This window comes from Plecotus auritus (genome assembly GCF_963455305.1).
Source record: "Plecotus auritus genome assembly, chromosome: 13".
Taxonomy (NCBI): domain Eukaryota; kingdom Metazoa; phylum Chordata; class Mammalia; order Chiroptera; family Vespertilionidae; genus Plecotus; species Plecotus auritus.
This window is the reverse complement of record NC_137779.1, coordinates 5,894,700-5,916,288: the sequence shown is the minus strand read 5'-3', so window position 1 is coordinate 5,916,288 and position 21,589 is coordinate 5,894,700. Positions and strand designations below refer to the sequence as shown.

The window sequence follows — 21,589 nt, the reverse complement described above, 5'->3', positions numbered from 1 at the left end:
ATTTTGTCATTTAATGGTTAATTGCCACTTAGCAGGACAGACTAAACAGTCTAAGTAATTGCATGTTAAAGGCTCTTTTTTCCCTTCCACTTCTATCTAAATCTTGGGTAGACTTTTGCGTTACCACCTCCTAGAAAGATTGTGTACTTTAAGCCCATGTTTTGTTTAAATCATGGAAAGAGGGGTTGTGCTGGTTTCTGCTGTAAATTGGTGTCATTCTAATAAAAATACTCTGATTCATTTTCATTCTCCCTAGGTAGCAGAGGCTCAACGGGCAGAGTTTAGCCCTGCCCAGTTCTCTGGTCCAAAGAAGATCAACCTGAACCACTTGTTGAATTTCACTTTTGAGCCACGTGGCCAGGCAGGTCACTTTGAAGGCAGTGGACATGGCAGCTGGGGAAGAAGGAACAAGTGGGGACATAAGCCTTTTAACAAGGAGCTGTTTTTACAGGCCAAGTGAGTATGGCTACCCGTAGGAGGGAAGTGAATTTGAGCCTCTGGGCAGTTGTGTTGAGAAGAAACTTCTTTTAAACTTTGTCGGGGAGAGCCAGAAAGAGAGTGGATCTGGTTCCTTTTTTTTTTTCCAATTTTTAAATGAGTTTACTTTTAAAAAAAATAAATCTTTATTGTTCAGATTATTACAATTGTTCCTCTTTTTTCCCCCATAGCTCCCCTCTACCTGGTTCCCACCCCACCCTCTGCCCTTACCCCCACCTCCCCACTGTCCTCATCCATAGGTATACGATTTTTGTCCAGTCTCTTCCCGAACCCCCCACACCCCTTTCCCCCCAAGAATTGTCAGTCCACTCCCTTTCTATGCCCCTGCTTCTATTATATTCACCAGTTTATTCTGTTCATCAGATTTTTTATTCACTTGATTTTTAGATTGACTTGTTGATAGATATGTATTTGTTGTTCATAATTTTTATCTTTACCTTTTTCTTCTTCTTCTTCTTCTTCTTAGAGAATACCTTTCAGCATTTCATATAATATTGGTTTGGCCATGATGAACTCCTTTAGCTTTTTCTTATCTGTGAAGCTCTTTATCTGACCTTCAATTCCGAATGATAGCTTTGCTGGGTAGAGTAATCTTGGTTGTAGGTTCTTGCTATTCATCACTTCGAATATTCCTTGCCACTCTCTTCTGGCCTGCATAGTTTCTGTTGAGAAATCAGCTGACAGTCATATGGGTGCTCCCTTGTAGGTAACTGTTTTTCTCTTGCTGCTTTTAATATCCTCTCTTTGTCTTTTGCTCTTGGCATTTTAATTATGATGTGTCTTGGTGTGGTCCTCTTTGGATTCCTTTTGTTTGGGGTTCTCTGTGCTTCCTGGACTTGTAAGGCTATTTCTTTCACCCGGTGGGGGAAGTTTTTGGTCATTATTTCTTCAAATAGGTTTTTAATATCTTGCTCTCTCTCTTCTTCTGGCACCCCAGTAATTCGGATGTTGGTACGCTTGAAGTTGTCCCAGAGGCTCCTTACACTATCTTCATATTTTTGGATTCTTTTTTCTTTTTGCTTTTCCAGTTGGGTGTTTTTTGCTTCTTCGTATTTCATATCTTTGACTTGATTCTTGGGATCCTCTAGTCTGCTATTGGATCTCTGTATATTATTTTTTATTTCAGTCAGTGTATGCTTAATTTCTAGTTGTTCCTTTTTCATATCCTCAAGGGTCTCACTAAATTTATCGGCCGTTTCTAGAAAATTCTTGAAAAACCTTATAACCGTGGTTTTGAACTCTAATAGTTTGCTTTCCTCCATTTCTGTCATTTGTGACCTGTTTCTTTGTCTCCACATTATGGCTGCTTCCCTGTGTTGATAGAGTGGCTTTGTGTGCTAGGTGTCCTATAGGGCCCAGTAGCTCAGCCTCCCCAGTTACCTGAGGTGGACACTCTTGGTGGACACTCTTGGTGCACCCCTTTGTGGGCTGTGTGCACGGTCTTGTTGTAGTTAAGCCTTGATTGTTGTTGGTATCACTGGGAGGAATTGACCTCCAGGCCAGTTGGCTGTGAGGATCAGCTGTGTCTACGATGGGAGAACTTCTGTGCTGGAGACACCCTTATGGGGCAAGACTTGCTTCAGTGGGGCTTTGGTGCTCACTGAGTCTGCCCCTTGAGTGTATCCCTTATGGATCTGAGGAGTTGTAATCTGAATGGTCCCACTCTGACCACTGGGAGATCGAAGGAAGTGCAAGTTTAGCCTCTACCTGAGGCCACCCAGCAGGAGCTACAGAGAGATCTGCAGATTCCTCTTCTTTGTTTGGGGTTTGGAGGTGCCCAGATGAAGCCCAGCTGTGAAGCAATGAAAGCTGCTGTGGGGCCTTGGGCCTTTTGGCGGCTCTGGGGCTCTCTGACCCAGTTGCAGTTTGTTAGGTAATTTTAGGTTGCAAAGGACCAGGCCATTCATATGCAAAAGCCTCTGCGCACAGCTTGGGTGGGGCGGGGTCTCAGGGTGGAGCAAACAGCAATGGCTGACCGTCAGCCCTGCCCTAAGAGGCCCCCGGGTCTCAGTGTCCTTCGGTAATCGCTGCAAGCACCTCTGAGAGAAAGCCGCCCTCGAATTCCACCCGAAGCCAGACAGTCCAGTTTCTCCCCTTATGAGTCTGGGTCCCCAGAGTCTTGCCCAGAACTGGAGTTCAGAGCAGTTGGAGCTTGTGTCTCCCTCCCGATTGAAAAAGACTGCCAGGATTGAAAAAGGCAGCTGCGTACTCAGTTGCCAGCCCTTCCCGCGCGCGTGCACGTGGGACTCTGCACTTTACTTCTGCACCTCCTCTGAGTCTCAGTGTGCTTTTCTCTTCCCTTCTAGTTGTAGAATTTCCACTTAGCCAGCCTTCCTGTGGTTCTGGATGATGTCCGTTTTGTCCTTTAGTTGTAGTTTTGAAGTGGTTGTGTGAGGCAACAATTTCAGGTGTTTACCTATGCCGCCATCTTGGTTTCTCCTCGGATCTGGTTCTTTTTCATTTTTTTTTCTTTTTCCTGTTTTTTTCTTCTGGCTAGTGTTAAAAAACCCATTTTCCAAGTGAATGCTCTTGGTGCTTAAAAGTAAGTAAGTGAATAAATAAATGCTAAGATTAAATAATGCGTTAGTATCATGATGACTTTGTAAAAATGTTTGCTTTGGAATTGAACCCAGATTTGAATCTTGTTTTGGCCCTTGATCTTGGGTAATTTACCTAACTACTTTGAGATTCAGCTTTTCTGTAAAGGAATATACTTTACTTAAGGGAGAGTTGAATGACCAGTTTGACTGGTTGGCATATATTTGCTGAAACACTGATTCCCTTTCTCTTTTTGTGTGGTGTCCTAATGTAAGCTTTAACCTCGGATCTAGACTGAAGTCGCCATTTAGTGCTTTACATAAATAGGTACTCAGGTGATTGAGTGAGAACAGCCTTTTCTACTGCATGGAAGATTAGCTATGTTCCTGGCTTTCTGGGGGTGAGGGAGCAAATCTGGCTTCATGCTGGTTGATGGAGTCACAGTACGGGTTAGTTTTAGTTCAAGGGAGGCTAATAGGCAGTGTGGCTGGGCTTGGAAGCAGGAAAAAACAATTCATGGATTTAGACTCCTACCTGCTGAGTCTTTGGCTTCCCTCCAGAGAGCCAGGGCTCAGAACTGAGTTCAGTGCTTCACAAACCATGGCTGCTAATGGCCTGCATTTGATTTCTAAGTGAGGAGCTGAATTTCTGCTGAGGGCTTGTTGGTAAATTCTGACAGTCTGCCTTTACCTTGCCTTCCTTCCTGTTTCCAGCTGCCAGTTTGTGGTGTCTGAAGACCAAGACTACACAATTCATTTTGCTGATCCTGATACCTTAGTCAATTGGGACTTTGTGGAACAAGTGGTAAGTAGCTCACCTTAGCTTATAAGCTGTTAGTGGGGGAGAGAACTAAAAGAAAGGGACTGTGTCTGTGGTGACACAGCAGCTGTTGGCTGGGTCCACTGCTGATACCTTTTCTGCTGCCATTACTGTAGACATTTCCCAGAGATCAGGCCTGGTTTCTCCTGGAGTTCATTTTGTGCTCTCTGATGGGAACTGACTTGCAAGACTGGCAAGTTGGAGGTCTCTGAGCTGAAGGTATAAAAGCAGTCCTATCTACTACCTAACGTGAGGGAGCTCTGGTTACCCTCCTGACCCAGAGGAGACTCATTACATGGACATTACTTCATTGGTAGCCATTTGTAGTAATCAATATCAAATCAGGCCTCAGCCTTGTGGCTAGTGAATGAGTCACACAGATGTACTTCTGTCCAAGCCACTGCTACATGTTTTCTATTGAAATGAGCTCTGGGTAGCCCCTTGCTGCTCCTAGGTTTTATGATATAAAATACCTTTCAGAATGGTAGGTCCCAAAGCCTCGACTCCCATTACTGTGAAAATTCATAAAGTCATCTGAGAATGGTATGAGGCCTGTGAAAATTGTTTTATATGCACTGGTTTAAAAAAATAGAGATTCATATAAAATGAAAGTCTCATTGACTTCTCTGTTGGAGATTACTGGTACTTCTAAGCCCTTTTTGTGCCTTTATGTATGGACATGTACCTATAAATCTTTTTTTGTAAATGGGATCATATATTGATTTCTGTCATTTTCCCCCCTTTGCTATAGAACCCCCAAGATACCTGTTATGTAGTTGTTTAATATAATAAAACTTGAGGCCCAGCACGCACGAAATCGTGCACGGTTAGGGTCCCTAGGCCTAGCCTGGCCTCCGTCGCATGGCCTCTGCCGCCCTGTGACACTACATGAAGCTCTTTGCCCCGGGACGCTCCGTGATGCTCGCAGCCCCTCAACTGCTCCGCGAGGTTCCCCTGCCCTGGGACTGCTTCTTGAAACTCGCTGCCGCCTGGGTGACTGCTTCGCTAAGCTCACGGCCACCCCGCGAAGCAGCCTGCCACCGCTGCTCAATGGTCCCCAGTCCCGCCCTGCTGCCAGCCCCCCCTCATGGTGAGCGGCGCAGGGGCTGGGGGAGAGGGGGGAACCGAGCACTTCATGGTGACTGGTCGCCCGTTTGGTCGTGACGCCACCTAGCTCTTTATTTATATAATGTTACAATCTTATGAAGCTGTGTTGAATAGAGATGTATTGGGGATGGGAGAGGAGAGGCTTTAATTTGATAATCCCTAGTCAGTTCTGAAAGCAGTGCGACTTGTGTAACTTCCGGTGGCATTTTGTTTCAGCGTATTTGTAGCCATGAAGTGCCATCTTGCCCAATATGCCTATATCCACCTACTGCAGCCAAGATAACCCGTTGTGGACACATCTTCTGCTGGGCATGCATCCTGCATTATCTTTCACTGAGTGAGAAGACCTGGAGTAAATGTCCCATCTGTTACAGTTCTGTGCATAAGAAGGATCTCAAGAGGTGAGATGGAGATATTTACTAGATTAGACCCCAGTTTGCTAACTCCTTGCCCTGCTACATCTGAATGTCCATATTACAGTGTTGTTGCCACAGAGTCTCGTCAGTATGTTGTTGGTGATACCATTACGATGCAGCTGATGAAGAGGGAGAAAGGTGTGTTGGTGGCCTTGCCCAAATCCAAGTGGATGAATGTAGATCATCCTATTCATCTAGGAGGTGAGTTCGGTTAATTTTGGGGGCAAATAAATCTGGGTACATTCTTTAAGGCTAGTGAATATCTTTCTACTGTCCAGAATTTAGCCTTTGGGTATGCAATTTCTAGCATTTCCCAGATGAGTCATAGGATTCTAGTAGGTTAGGGTGGCATTTGCAGAGAGTGGCTTAACCCTTGGTTTCAAGTTTGGTTCAGTTATATATACTTTAATTCTTATTTTACAAGGCTTTGTTGAATAGTATCTGGCACTGTGCCCAGTCTTGGGGATTCAAATTAGCCATTCTTGGTACCTGTTAATAAGGGACCCAGTCTGAGAGAAGAGACAGACTGGTAGGCAGGCAATTAGGGTATAATACAGTGTGATAAGTGCTTATGGAGGGGAAAGTCGAAGGGGTTATATTCCCTGTAGAAATGAACATTAAAGTGGCATTTCAGTTTTGGGCTAAAGAGCTTTCTCAATAAATGGTATTGAAACAGTTGACTCCTTTTATGAAAAAAAGGATAAAAGCCCTGGCTGGTTTGGCTTAGGGGCTAGAGCATTGGCCTGTGGACCGAAGGGTCATGGTTTCAATGCACGGTCAGGAGCATGTTCCTCAGTTGCAGGCTTGATCCTTGGCCCTGGTCGGGCGCATGTAGGAGGCAACCAATCGATGTGTCTCTCTCACGTCAATGTTTTTTTCTCTCTCTCCTCTCCTTCCTCCTTTCCACTCCCTCAAATCAATGGAAAAATATCCTCAAGTGGGGATTAAGGGGGGGAAAAAGGATAAAAGTAAATCTCTATCTCGTACCATTCATAAAATCAATTCCTGATGGATTGAAGAACGAAATGTAAACATCCAAAACCTTTAAAAGAAAATATAGGACAATATCTTTATAAATCCTAAGGTATATATGGATTTTTGAATCAGGCTGAAACCATAGATGCTATAAAAGAAAAGATTGAGGGATGGGGGAGGGTGAAGTGGGTGAACAGGGTCAACTATGGTGACAGACTAGACTTCAAGTGGTGAGATGTCAAATTATAATGTATGCCTGAAATTTATATAATGTTACTAACCAGTGTTACCCAAATAAAGTTAATAAAAAAGAAAAGATTAGTAAGTTTGTAATCTGAAAAGATTCCTGAAAATCAACAGGTGATAAATAGACCAGAGGAAAATTTACACATTTAAAGTTAGAGATTGAGATCCAGAACAGATAGGTGTTCTATAAAGTAGTTTAACAACCTAGTAGAAGAATGCGCTAGGCATATGACCAGACTTTTCCCAGAAAATGGTATCAGAATAACCTCCAAATATCTACAAAGATTTAACGTTGCTAAGAGACATGCAAAATCAAAATCCCTATTAGGGTGATTTTTTTTTTAAAAAGACATTGGCAACACCAGTTATTGGCAGGGGTATTCTTATTATTGGTATGCGTATAAATCAATAATAGCCTTCGGGGGTAGGGATTCAGTAGTATTTAAAATATGCACAACCATAAATCCAGCATTTATACCTGAATATCATAAAGAAATAATTTATTATTTCTTAAAGAATTTATTTTGTAACCAAATTGGCAGTAACCTAAATGTTCCACAAGGAACTTGTCAGAATATATAATACTGTGGAACACTATACAGAAGGTAAAAATGGGATAGATCTCTGTGTTAATATTTTGGGGAAAAATATTTTGAAAATTTTAAGACAGTGAATGAAACCTGTAAAACAAAATGTATAGTTTAGCCCTAGCCGGTTTGGATCAGTGGATAGAGCATCGGCCCGCGGACTGAAGGGTCCCAGGTTCGATTCCGGCCAAGGGCACATGCCCGGGTTGTGGGCTCGATCCCCAATAGGGGGCATGCAGGAGGCAGCCGATCGGTGATTCTCTCTCATCATTGATGTTTCTATCTATCCCTCTCCCTTCCTCTCTGAAATCAATAAAGAAATATATTTAAAAAAAAAAAAAAGTATAGTTTATCATTTTTGGAAAATATTTATTTTTTATGAATATGAGTGTGCGTGTGTTGATTTTCTTTTTTTTTAGAGGGAGAAAGGGTGCAGGAGAGAAACATCAACAAGAGAGAGAAACCTCCATAGGCTACCTCCCACATGCCCCCCTACTGGGGATTGAGCCTGCAACCCAGGCATGTGTCCTGACTGGGAATCCAAGCGGTGACTTCTTGGTGCATGGGACGATGCTCAACCAATTGAGCCACACTGGCCAGGGCTGAACATCCTATCTAATAAAGAGGGAATATGCTAATCGACTGCCCCGCCCTCAAAGATGGTGACACCCACAGCCAATAGAGGGAATATGCTAATTGAATGTCATGCCCTCAAAGATGGCGGCACCCAGTCCCCTCAGCCCTGCTGGGGTGGCAGGCACACAGCAAGGCTGGGGCCGCCCCCCTGCCTCCGGAGTCCCCCAGTCCCCTTAGCCTCCCAGCTGCCCAGGGCCGGCCCGAGGCACAGGCAAGCCTTGGATGGCGGCTGCCCAGCCACCCAGGGCAGCCTGAGGCTCAGGTAACCAGGGCCGGCCGAGGCTTGCGCTGCTGGCAGTGGCAGCAGCAGAGGTGTGATGGGGACGTCGCCTTCCCCTGATCGATGGGTCGCCTCTCACCCCAGAGGGCTCCTGGACTGTGAGAGAGGGCAGGCCAGGCTGAAGGAGCCCCCCTCCAGTGCATGAATTTTCTTTCTTTCTTTTTTTTTTTTTTTTTTTTAATATATCTTATTGGTATTTTACAGAGAGGAAGGGAGAGGGATAGAGAGCCAGAAACATCGATGAGAGAGAAACATCGATCAGCTGCCTCCTGCACACCTCCCACTGGGGATGTGCCCGCAACCAAGGTACATGCCCTTGACCGGAATCGAACCCGGGACCCTTCAGTCCGCAGGCCGACGCTCTATCCACTGAACCAAACTGGTTTTGGCTCCAGTGCATTTATTTTCATGCACAGGGCCTCTAGTGAGTATATAAATGTATGTAAAATATTTGAAGGATACATACACAAAAATTTTTTTTTAATATATTAATTTTTTATAGAGAGGAAGGGAGAGGGATAGAGAGTTGGAAACATCGATGAGAGAGAAACATTGATCAGCTGCCTCCTGCACACCCCCTACTGGGGATGTGCCCGCAACCAAGGTACATGCCCTTGACCAGAATCGAACCTGGGACTCTTCGGTCCGCAGGCCAACGCTCTTATCCACTGAGCCAAACCAGTTAGGGCTACATACACAAATTTGTAAATGGTTTTCTCTGGGCAGGTACTAGGATGGAAAGGGGAAAAACATAGGGCATTTTAAGAGTTTCTCAAAAGGTAATAACATGGTTTTAAACTTTTTAAAAAGTACTGAATATAAAGCCCTAACCTGTTTGGCTCAGTGGACCCCTTGGATTGAAGGGTCCTGGGTTCGATTTTGGACAAGGGCATGTACTTTGGTTTTGGGATTGATCCCCAGTAGGAGGTGTCCAGGAGGCAGCTGATTGATGTTTCTAACTCTCTCTCTATTCCTCTCGGTAAAATCAATAAAAAAATATTTTAAAAAAAGTACTGAAAATTTGGAGAAGAGAAGTAAAGGCAATAAATCATTCATAATCCTTTTACCCAAACGTTTTATTCTGGTCTGGCATCTTTTTTCCCATGTACTGTCTGCAAAATTCTCTTTGAGTTGACTAAATTTTTTACTGCATCTTTGAGTTTCTTAGGAAAGATTTCTCAAAGGATGGGGTCAGAGTTATAAACCTTATATTAAGGTCATTATAAATTACTAGAGGCACAGTGCATGAAAATTCATGCATTGGAGGGGGTCCCTCAGCCTGGCCTGCCCCCTCTCACAGTCCGGGAGCCCTCAGGGGCAGGAGGTGACCTGGCGATTAGGGGAAGGCGATGCCCCCATCACACCTCTGCTGCTGCCACGCAAGCCTCGGCCGGCCCTGGTTACCTGAGACTCGGGCAGCCACCATCTGAGGCTTGCCTGTGCCTCAGGCATCAGCTGGGCAGCTGACATCCGAGGCTTGCGTGCGCCTCAGGCTGGCCCTAGGTGGCTGGGGAGCTGCCATCCGAGGCTTGCCTGTGCCTTGGGCTGGCTCTGGGCGGCTGGGGGGCTGATGGTGGGTCCGGCCTCACCATGCGGCTGCCACCCCCTCTCAACCACCCCCCCCCCCACCCTCTGCAGGGCTGAGAGGACTGGGCGCTGCCATTTTTGTGACAGCCTGACAGTCTATTTGCATATCCCCTCTTTATTAGATAGGATTTTTAGGAAATTACTTCACCTTAGAAAACAGATGTGTGTGAAAGTTTCTGTGTAGCCACATGGTTGTGAGCTTTGAGTGTTATACGTTTGTGACCTTGTTGGCTCTCTTGTAGATGAACAGCACAGCCAGTACTCCAAGTTGCTGCTGGCCTCTAAGGAGCAGGTGCTGCACCGGGTAGTCCAGGAGGAGAAAGTGGCGCTGGAACAGCAGCTGGCAGAGGAGAAGCACAGTCCTGAGTCCTGTTTTATTGAGGCAGCCATCCAGGAGCTCAAGGTGAGATGTGCCCTGAAAACTGACTGGATGGCAGGTGTAAGCTACTTCAGCCCCATATTTAAGATAATAAGCAGGAAATTACTAAAAAGGCTGATTTGCTCTGGAAGGGAAGGGCAAAGTGGATTTTAAGTACTCTGCGGCTGAAAGGAACATGTTATAATAACCTTATAACTCATTGAGACACTGGAGTTCGTGAGATTAGCTATGTTCTTAGTTAAGCAAGTTATGCTTTTTGTATTCTAGAAAAACACTTGGATTTATTTGTAGAGATGTTTTATTTGAGGGACCTTATGGAGAAAGTATTATGACCTATCCAGCAGGCCCTAGCAATATCTGCTGAGGATTTTGGAGCAGCAAGGAAATTACCCAAATAACGAATTTCCTGTGTCTTGTATCCTCTGCAACAGGGATTCTTTTTTTCTTTTTAATATATTTTTATTGATTTCAGAGAGGAAGGGAGAGATAGAAACATCAGTGATGAGAGAGAATCATTGATTGGCTGCCTCATGCACTCCCCCTACTGGGGTTCGAGCCAGCAACCTAGACAAGTGCCCTTGGCGAGTCAAACCTGGGACCCTTCAGTCCGCAGGCTGATGCTCTTTCCACTGAGCCAAACCAGCTAGGGCTGCAACAGGAAGCTTTAACAAGTATCAGAATCACTGGTTGTTGGGCTACACCCTGAGACATTGATTCAGTAGGTACTGTACTTAAATTTATCTCAGCACTGACCTGGTGGCTCAGTTGGTTGGAGCATCATCCCGTGGACCACAGAGATTGCTAGTTCAATTCCTTTTCAGGGCACTTACCTAGGTTGTGAGTTCAATCCCTGGTTGGGGAGCATATGGGAGGCAACCAATTGATTTTTTTTCTCGCTCCCTAAAAATCAATTAAAAACATACTCAGGTGAGGATTAAAGAAGTTATCTCACTTAAGCTTCATATTCTGGCATGATACACACAACTATCCTGTTTCCCAGATGAGGAAATGGAATCATGGATTAGGTAATTTGTTTGATACCTGACTAATAAGAGGTGAATCTGGTATTTGAATTCCTGTCTCTGACTTCTAAGTCCTCCTTGGGCAGGATCCTATGTACTTAATTTTTACTTTCTACAGTACAGAGCGTTTATGCACATGCATTTCAGGTAAAGAAAAGGGTACATAGAAGTAGAGCTATCTAAACTGAGGTAGGGGTTGGCCAAACCCTGCTTGCCTCCTGTGCTGGGACTCTCAGCAGTGTTTGTAAAAACTAGTATTGTGTTGGATTTCTGTTCAGGAAGCTTTTGTGTAGTGTTTTCATTGTCAGAGACTCTAAGCAGAATACCATCCTGTTTGAGTACCAGATGCTTTTGGCTTTGTTTCCCTTAAAGATCAGGATTTTAAGTACTTAAACTCTTCCCATTGGGTCTTACTGCCTTTAAAAATATTTTCAATTGATTTTTAGGGAGAGAGAAACATTGATTTGTTGTTCCACTTATTTATACATTCATTGCTTGATTTTTTATTTATTAACTTTTTAAATGTATTTTTATTGCTTTCAGAGAGGAAGGAAGAGGAAGAAGAGAGAGATAGAAACATCAGTGAAGAGAGAGAATCATTGATCGGCTGCCTCCTGCACGCCCCCCTACTGGGGATCGAGCCTGCAACCCGGGCATGTGCCTTGACCTGGAATCGAGACCTTCTGGTTTACATAGGTCGACATTCAACCACTGAGCCACAGATGGGCTATTAATTTATTGATTTTTTTTTTTTTTAGAGAGAGAGAGAGAGAGGAACATCGATTTGTTGTTCCACTTATTTATGCATTCATTGGTTATTTGTGTGTGCCCTGACTGGGGATCAAACCCACAACCTTGGCATATTGGGACTACACTCTAACCAACTGGGCTACCTGGCCAGCGTGGGTCTTGTTGCCTTTATACACACACACACACACACACACACACACACACACACACACACACACACACATTTTTATTGATTTCAGAGAGGAAGAGAGAGAGAGAAATGTCTTGATAAGAGAGAATTATTGACCGGCCACCTCCTGCACTCCTCCTACTGGGGATCGAGCCTACAACCCGAGCATGTGCCCTTGACTGGAATCGAACCTGGGACCTTCCATTCTGCAGTCCAATGCTCTATCCACTGAGCCAAACCAGCGAGGCTGCCTTTTAACTTTTATTCCTATTGAGAGAGGCCATTGAAAGCCCTTGCCCTTAAGCTTAAGTTTGTTTCTGGAAACTGAGCTTTCTCCTGTCTTCTCTCTGGTGATCTAGACTCGGGAAGAGGCTCTGTCAGGATTGGCTGAAAGCAGAGGGGAGGTCACTGGTGTTGTGGCTGCTCTGGAACAACTGGTGCTGATGGCTCCCTTGGCGAAGGAGTCTATTTTTCAACCCAGGAAGGTTAGTGTGTCCCTGTTCCAGACTAAATGGCTGCCATTCCTCAAGTCTTGCTGTTGAGCTGGTAGGCACTGTGTGAGATGAAGAAGAAACTGTGAGTCTTTCTGGATGTTTATTAGTTCTTTCCCCAGGGGTGTTAATTACATCAGTGAATGTGTCACTAAGGTAAACATCCAGAGAACTTGGTTCCTATGCCTACCTTTGCCAGGTGTACTTTCTGTTGACCTAGAATTTGGCCCAACAGGGAGTGCTAGAGTACCTGTCTGCTTTTGATGAAGAAACCACCGAAGTTTGTTCTCTGGGCTCGTCTCGTCCTCTTGGTCTCCCGCTGGTAGAAGAAGAGGAAGCAGTATCTGAACCAGAGCCTGACCCGAAGGGTTGTCCAGAGGCTTGTGATGACTCGGAGTTAGCAGATGGCAGTCTTGGAGAGGGAACCATTAGTACAGAGTCCAGCCATCAGGAACCCACCTCAGGCTTCACACACCTGAGCAGCTCTCCTTGTTACTACTTTTACCAAGGTGAGGGGCCCTGAGGAGGAGGGCTGGGTTGCAACAGATATATTTCAGAGAGGTGACCTAACTGAGCAGAAGGAGGTATCGCTACTAGGTCTCTTTGGCCTTCCGGCTTGGGGCGGGAGAGACAGACCTAGCTATAAGGGGGGCCCCATCTTGAGGACTGGCCAAGACTATTGTGTGACAGAGCTACTTGTCTTCAGCGGAGGATGGGCAGTACATGTTCCTGCATCCTGTGAACGTGCGCTGCCTCGTGCGGGAGTATGGCAGCCTGGAGCAGAGCCCTGAGAAGATCTCGGCAATGGTGGTGGAGATCGCTGGGTACTCCATGTCTGAGGTAAGGTCTTCCTGCAGAGGTGGAGGGTCAGGGAGCAGCATCAACCTAATGTCTTTGAGCTGGGCCTACTCAAGCCAAGTTCACAAACCTTCAAGGCCTTTTAATGTTGTTCTTTTTTTTTTTTTAAATATATTTTATTGATTTTTTACAGAGAGGAAGGGAGAGGGATAGAGAGCTAGAAACATCGATGAGAGAGAAACATCGATCAGCTGCCTCCTGCACACCCCCCACTGGGGATGTGCCCGCAACCAAGGTACATGCCCTTGACCGGAATCGAACCCGGGACCCTTCAGTCCGCAGGCCGACGCTCTATCCACTGAGCCAAACCGGTTTCGGCAATGTTGTTCTTTTTTTGTTATTTATTTATTTTTGGTATAGCAGAGGTGGCGATTTATTTATTTATTTATTTATTTTATTTTTTTAAATATATTTTATTGATATTTCACAGAGAGGAAGAGAGAGGGATAGAGAGCTAGAAACATCGATGAGAGAGAAACATCGATCAGCTGCCTCCTGCACACCCCCCACTGAGGATGTGCCCGCAACCAAGGTACATGCCCTTGACCGGAATCGAACCCGGGACCTTTCAGTCCGCAGGCCGACGCTCTATCCACCGAGCCAAACCGGTTTCGGCTGAGGTGGCGATTTATTGAAGAACAAGTACAGACTCCCATGTGGGGAGGGGGAAAGAGTCTCCAAGATTTTTTTTTTTAAGAGGAGAGGAAGGAACAGAAAAACATCGATATGATAGTGAAACATGGATTGGCTGTCTCCTGCACTCCCCCTACCGGGGATCGAGCCTGTAACCCAGGCATGTGCCCTTACAAGAACCGAATCAGCAACCTTTTGGTGCATGAGATGATGCCCAACCCACTGAGCCAAACCGGTTAGGGCCAGTGGTTGATTCTTGTATGTGCCCTGACCAGGGATCAAACCCGTATTGATGCTTTAACCAACTGAGCTATGTGGCCAGGTCAGTGGTGCTTGCAGCCCTGGCTGGTTTGGCTCAGTGGATAGAGCGTCGGCCTTCAGACTGAAGGGTCCTTGGTCCAGTCAAGGGCATATGCCTGGGTTGCGGGCTCAATCCTCAGTAGGGGGTGTGCAGGAGGCAGCTGATCGATGATTCTCTCTTATCATTGATGTTTCTGTCTTTCCCTCTCCCTTCCTCTCTGAAATCAATAAAAATATATTAAAAAATTAAATGCTAGGTTCTGTTAAGTCAACTAGTGCTCTGCTTCACAGGTTACTTACTGTGGCTTGGGAATATAGATGTCTCCTACTTTCATTCAAGATGAGTTTGTTTTTTTTGTTTCTTCTTATTGCTTGGGAGAAATGTCTAAGAAAATGAAAAGTCCTTGGAGGACTCTTTAAAAGCTAGTTTACACAAATTCAAAATGCATTTTTGGGTTATACATCTATGAGTTAATTGTCTGATAATTTACATACGTGAAATTTGCCCATTGAGAGTTATTTCTGTATTGATCTGAAATTTTTTATAAGCCTAGATTCTTTGGGTATTATAAACTTTCCATAAAACTTGCAGAAAAAGGAAACAAAATTAAATTTAAGTTGATGGGCTTCATTTTTTAGTGTTTTAGGCCGACCTTCATGCAGTGGGGAAATCTGCTTTATGTATATACCCACTTATCATTCTGTCAGTGGCTCCCAGATTTTTGACAAGAAGTTACTCTTTATTTTCCTTATTCTCTCCTGAGTCTTGGACCACAGAAAATCAGAAACAGCTGATTGGCTTTAGATAATTTATTGCCAGGCTCCGTTTATTCATTTGCAGCACAAACCAAAAAAAAACGTTTTTGGTTATTTAGTCTACCTTACTGTAGCTTGACACTTTCTGTTTGGCTTTTCAAAATGGTGATTACTTGAGCACTACTCTATGAGCGCCAGTGCTGACTGTGAGTGTGTGTAGACTGTTGGATGTCTAGGGTGGGATTTTCTGTCTATAGAGTAAGGCCTGGTCTTTGTTGAGTGTTAGTCCCTTTTCCACTGTAGGATGTTCGACAGCGTCATAGATATCTCTCTCACTTGCCCCTCACCTGTGAGTTCAGCATCTGTGAACTGGCTCTGCAGCCTCCTGTGGTCTCTAAGGAAACCCTAGAGATCTTCTCAGGTAAGAGTGGTCCAACTTTGCTTCTCGTTATAGTGGAGTTCAGGGATTCCTTTTACTAGAAACCCAGTATGGGAGGATTTAAGGAACGGTGTCAAGAGTCTCAGAACCTCCTGATACACTCCATCTATTCATCCAATCCAACTGGGACTACTCATGTGGCTTTAGGTACTATAGTCAACTAGGAGGAGGGAATGGCTAGGTTGTCTTGGGTCTGCCTCATAATCTGACCAACCCACAGATGACATTGAGAAGAGGAAGCGTCAACGCCAGAAGAAGGCTCGGGAGGAGCGCCGTCGAGAGCGTAGGATTGAGATGGAAGAGAACAAGAAACAGGGCAAGTGTAAGTTCAAGAACTCTCATCTTTGACTAATACAGCTGTGCATCATTGTCCAGAAGCTCAGTGCCCAAGCCCCGGAGCCAGACTGCTTGGGTTCTTATCCCACCTCTGCCACTTGTTCTCTTCAATTTTTAAGTGTGAATCATGAGAGTACCTCCTTCATAGGCTTATTTGAGAATTAAATGAGTTAATTTGGGTCAAAGTACATAGCATATAGTAAGGAGTAAGATTAAACTCATCTTTGGTATAGTGGGTGAGAAAACCTGGTGAGGGAGAGAATTAGAGATCTGTTGAATGCTGGGGATAATTGTCCCATGTGTTCTCTGGATGGATCATCGACCGTACCTTTGACTCTCTAAGTAGAGTTAAAAATGTGGGTTTTGAAACTTCTGTCTATCAAGCATGTCAAACTTGCAGCCAGCAAGCCATGAGTTTGACATGCTTGGATCCTATTCTCCTCAGGGAGTCCTCAACTGTTGAAAAAGATTTGAGGAAATCTGCCTGGCTGGTGTGGTTCAGTAGTTGAGCATTGACCTATGAATCAGGAGGTTGTGGTTCTATTGTGGTCAGGGCACAAGCCAGGTTGTGGGCTCGATCCCCATGGGGGCATGCAGGAGGCAGCCGATCAATGATTCTCATCATTGATGTTTCTATCTCTCTCTCTCCCCCTTCCTTCCTCTCTGAAATCAAAGATATATTTAAAAAACTTTTTGAGGAAATTTGTAAATGGGCCTACCATTCTCATCTTTTCCTTTGCAGACCCAGAAGTCCACATTCCCCTGGAGAATCTACAGCAGTTTCCTGCCTTCAATTCCTATACTTGCTCCTCTGATTCTGCTTTGGGTCCCACCAGCACTGAGGGCCATGGGGCTTTCTCCATTTCTCCTCTTAGCAGAAGTCCAGGTTCCCAAGCAGGTAAGTAAAGTTGGGATGTAAAGAATGAAGGTGCAAGTGTTTCCTTGTAGCATTGTATATAATAAACTAGTGGCCCAGTGCACGAATTCGTGCACATTGAAAGGAAATTAATTAGAAGAAATATTTTAATATTGCTTTTCAAGCCCTTTCTCTATAATAGAAGTGTCAACCAAATTCATGATCAACAGTGACAGATCGAAACACGCGTACCATTGGTGCCAGCTAGAGCTTTATATGTATCGCGCATGCGCAAGTCATCTTAGCTTTTTATAGATATAGAATAAATTTGCTTAATTAGACCTGCTTTCTGATGTAGCTAAACTTTTTTCCAGCCCAGTGAAGCACACCAACTTCTCTTTCAGGTAATTGTCAGCAACACAGCAGTAAATATCAGCACGAAGCAGATTATTATTATAGATCACACAGGGAGAACAAAGGGTAAAATATTTAACTGTAGCAGTGTTTGACTATATTCTGCACAGTGAGAAAACCTGAAGTCATTTTCAAGGTCCACCATTTCTTCTTTTCAGTCGGGTCAAGTTTCTAAGCTTTCTAAATGTCCATTTTTCGGTTAATGAAAAGAAAATAGAATTCCACCGAGTCTCCTATCTACCTACTCCAGGACTTCTGTAAGGATCAAATGAGATGAGGCATGGGAAAACGCTTCACAGACATTTGGTTACAGTGTAAAATGTTTGCACCTGGCTATAAAGCAAGTTGTGTTCCTGGGCTGAAGAAACTCCAAGGAGGCTAGTTGCTAGGGAGAGGAAGCCGGGCGTTGCCACGTGACATCATTACGTGGTGCCCACAGCGACGGTTTCTGGGCTGGCCTGGGCTGTGGGCTGCATTTTGTGCCATGGGGTCTTGGCAGTGTTGGCTGCGATTTGGTGGGCTGTTGCTGTGGGCTGGTGGCAGGGCCTGTGTCCCACTTGGGGGAAGCCGAGTGTTGCTTTGTTGGCGCTATGTCCCTGGTGTCGCTTCTTTGTAAATGGCCAGTGCAGGTCACGGCAGCTTCTGCATTGAGCGTCTTCCCCCTGGTGGTCAGTGTGTGTCATAGCGACAGGTTGGACAGTCAGACACTTAGCATATTAGCCTTTTAAATATATAGATAGCAGATGTGGGGGGGGAAATAGTCTACAAAGTCTATTGGTAGGTAATTGGCTAAATTATAGCATTTATACTTTGAAACATTGTACTTTACACCTAAGAAAGAAGGAAATAGCTCTCTTCATGAACCAATGGGTAGACCTTTAGGATAAAAGGAACTTTTAGAACAAACAGAACATGATACCATTTGTGGGTTTAAAGAAAAACACACAAAACCTTTTATTGTGGGTTTGTATATGTAAGGGTATAGAAAAATAGTGGGGTGATTATGTTCCAAACAGGTAATTGTGTTCCACTCTAGGGAGTGAGACCAGGATTGAGAGATTGTTCAAAGAGGCCTTTAGCCTTTAAAAAATATTTTTTCCCTCTTATAGAACGTATTACTGTTAGGAAATTAAACACGTAAGAAAGAGTTGCTATCATTTCAGATCTTCATCCCCTGGCAGATATTTTGATACTTAAATTTTATTTCTCTATCAGGTATTTTAAACAAAATGTCCATCCAATATTTAAAACTCTTCATTACCCTTTTGATGATATGGCTATCATTGATTAGGAGCCTAAGGTTAAGGCAGGGCCTTAGTTAGTGGCAGGGACTGGGATTAGAACCTGGATTTTGAGGGCTACATGACCATGATGCTCTGAAGAGCATATTTAAGAAGAGAGCTGCTGTACAAAGGAATACAGCAGAATATCAACCACATTATTTGTGATAAAAAGATTGTGTTTTTGCATACTAGTTTTTCTGAAGGTATTTGAGCAAGAGCAGTTGGATGGTCCTAGAAATAGAACAGCTCTGGCTGGCTGTTGAAGGGCTTGCTAGTGGGAGAGTGAATAGGCTTCTCCCCCCGGTAGTGATCAAAACAGCAGTTAGACCTGATCTGTGGGAAATGTTCAACCTAAGGTCAAAGGATGGGTAAGACTGTTCCCCAGGGAGTATCGGGAAAAGTTGACATCTTCATTCGGGATTTGTTGATGTGTGTGTTTCGGATTCTAACTGAATATTCTCAAGTCTTAGACATCTGCTGACTGGAACATAAAACCTGACTTGATTAAATTTTATACCTTCTACTTGGAGTGTTTTCATCTATATAAAACCAAGTCATGACAGACCAAACCTAGTCCTTGAGAGTCAGCTGATGTGGAAAGGTCTTTTACTGTGGGAGTAGATTCTGGCAGACCTTCTAGTGTTGCTGTAAACACAAAACTTCTCTCTAGTGGTCACTGGTATGAATAATAGGCCTTGTTCTTGGCTTTTTGAGAATATGGCAGAGTTGAAATTGGGTCAGAGTTTGCTTTTTGAGTTGATTGGTAATTATCCATACCTGATTCAGGGTTCATCTGTTCACTCTTGCTAAGAGGACACTAGCTCTTTGGAACTTGACTCATATAATCAGGTGTCTGGTTCCCTTTCAGACTTTGTGCTGACCCCTGTGTCGCCCACTGCGAGCCAGGGCAGTGCTGCATTCTGCATCGGGAGCCTGGAGGAGGACTCGCCCTTCCCTTCGTTTGCCCAGGTAAATCCTGTGCTTGGGAAGCAGTCAAGGCTATTTAACCGAACTCCATTGCCAGTTCTTTCTGGAAATCTGTTAGCGGGGGGCTCACAGACCAATGTTACCCCAATTCTAATAATCACAGGAGGCCTTCTTAAGAGGGAAGCTCATAGATTCAGTCTCGGGTATTATCGTAGATGTACCAAAGAGAGAGGCTAAGAGTAGTTGAGGGTGAATCAGTGTTCTCATTATTCAGCAAATTATTAGATTTCTTTTTCCCCCCTTGGTAGATGCTGAGAGTTGGAAAAGCAAAAGCAGATGTGTGGCCCAAAACTATTCCAAAGAAAGGTGAGGATGGCCCACCTGGTGAAGGTGGGTTTTGCCCTTTTCAGAAGATATAAGTCTCTAGAGTTGTTTCTAGAATTGTAACACTGGTTGTTTTTTAGATGAAAACAGCTTAGTCCCTCCTGCCACCATGGACAGTGATGGGGAGAGTGATAACTCAGACCGTGTTCCTGTGCCCAGTTTCCAAAATTCCTTCAGCCAAGCTATCGAAGCAGCCTTCATGAAACTGGACACACCCGCTACTTCAGATGCCCTCTCTGGTAAAGGCAGGGGGGGGTGCTCAGCACAGGGTAGTCCTTCCCGCCTGGGTCCGGTGGCAGATGGGACATATCAGCTGGGCACTTTTCCCTGAGCCCTTAGGCTCACCTTCTAGTGTCAGCTAACGTTTCATTTGGTGTCACATAGGACCTTTTTGCCACCTCAGATTAATTCTTGAGGCCTGGATGCGACGTTCTGAGGAACTTTTATTTCCGCTTCTAAAACACAGCAGTGGAGAGTAGATTTTGGAATCCTGAGTTGGTAAAGGGTGGCTCATAGATGCAGAAATTGAGCTCGAAGCCCACCCTCACTCTGACATTCATGATTAGAGAATGACATTTATGGTGTGCTTCCTAAGTGTGCCTGTCATTGTGCTAATTTTACTCTCCCAGTAACCATATTAAAAGGTGTAACTCTGCTGCAGTTGAGGAAACAGTTCCAGGGAGATAAAGTGACTTGTCCAAAAACAAAGAGTATGCAAGGACTGGTATTCGAATACAGGCATTCTGATTCCAGAACCTGTACTCTTAGCTGCCATTGTCACTCTCAGTAATGAAAACAGGCCGGGGGACAAAGGGTGGCATTCTAAGCTAAGTTCTCTTTCTGTTTCCATTTAGAAGAGAAAGGAGGAAAGAAAAGAAAAAAACAGAAACAGAAACTCCTGTTCAGCACCTCAGTCGTCCACACCAAGTGACACTACTGGCCCAGGCTACCTTCTCCATCTGGTTTTCTTTTTTCCATGCTTTTGTTTTGCTGCTGTAATTTTTAAGTATCTGAGTTTGAACAGATTAGTTCTGGGGGGAGGGGGTTTCCACAATATGAGGGGGAACCAAGATTTTAAATACAGTGTATTTTCCAGCTTCCCGTCTTTACACCAAAATAAAGTATTGACACTCATAAGAGATCTCTTCCTGCCAAGGTTTTTAGTTTGTTACAGGTTAGTCTTTTTGACCATGTGTAATTAGTTTTTCTCAACCTTAAATAAACGAGTCCCTTCAACATCCCTTGGAAAAGCAGCCCAGACCAGAGTGTTAAATCGCACTATTGTGCTCCGACGTCATGTGCCGGGGCATCCTGGTTTCAGCACCTTTCAGCGAGTCTTTTAAAGTAGTTGAATCTTTTCTGTCTGTTCAGTCCTCTAAAGAAACAGAGGGATGGAATAAAATGTATTTAGAATATTCAGCTTGAATTGCAGTTTTTCGTCCGACATGGCCAGGCTGTGGGGCCAGACCTAGGCTGCACTTGCATGTAATGATGGAGGGTTTTGCCTCTTCCACATGGCTTCTGTTTGGCAAGGAAAGATGGACCTCCTGCCAACCTTTAAATCAAACTTGTTTCAAGTGACAGTAGCCCGAGTTGTAGGAGCAGGAGTCTAGCACACCTGGAGGTAGAGCAGACAGGTTTGAAAGCAGCAGGGCTGCCACTGCCTCTTGTCTAGAGTAGTCTTATGCCTTGGTTTGAGCTCAATTGGAGTGATGTGAATTCTTTTGCTGCTTAATAAAGTAACCTCTAGGTCTAACAGAATGTGAAGGCAAACAGTTGCAATAAATTACCTGCACAAGCAATGTGAGCTTTCTGTTTTATTTTTTTAATTCATTTAGTTTTTAGAGGGGAAAAAAAGAAACATTGATTTTTGTTCCCCTTACTTATGCATTCATTGGTTCAT

General features: G+C 44.4%; 1 protein-coding gene across 1 annotated transcript in view; it reads left to right on the top strand.

Annotated features, from left to right (window-relative positions):
* Positions 1 to 21,488, top strand: part of RNF10 (ring finger protein 10) — a 37,776-nt gene extending 16,288 nt beyond the window's left edge. Inside the window, exons 3-17 of the mRNA XM_080649947.1 lie at positions 257 to 456; positions 3,750 to 3,840; positions 5,179 to 5,363; positions 5,443 to 5,579; positions 9,932 to 10,092; positions 12,369 to 12,494; positions 12,736 to 13,009; positions 13,207 to 13,340; positions 15,351 to 15,468; positions 15,707 to 15,808; positions 16,565 to 16,720; positions 19,244 to 19,344; positions 19,611 to 19,668; positions 19,767 to 19,925; positions 20,541 to 21,488. Of these exons, the coding sequence (XP_080506073.1) occupies positions 257 to 456; positions 3,750 to 3,840; positions 5,179 to 5,363; positions 5,443 to 5,579; positions 9,932 to 10,092; positions 12,369 to 12,494; positions 12,736 to 13,009; positions 13,207 to 13,340; positions 15,351 to 15,468; positions 15,707 to 15,808; positions 16,565 to 16,720; positions 19,244 to 19,344; positions 19,611 to 19,668; positions 19,767 to 19,925; positions 20,541 to 20,617 (2,079 nt within the window). The 3' untranslated portion in view covers positions 20,618 to 21,488. The remainder of the gene's footprint in view (positions 1 to 256; positions 457 to 3,749; positions 3,841 to 5,178; positions 5,364 to 5,442; positions 5,580 to 9,931; positions 10,093 to 12,368; positions 12,495 to 12,735; positions 13,010 to 13,206; positions 13,341 to 15,350; positions 15,469 to 15,706; positions 15,809 to 16,564; positions 16,721 to 19,243; positions 19,345 to 19,610; positions 19,669 to 19,766; positions 19,926 to 20,540) is intronic.
* Positions 21,489 to 21,589: the final 101 nt, after the last annotated feature.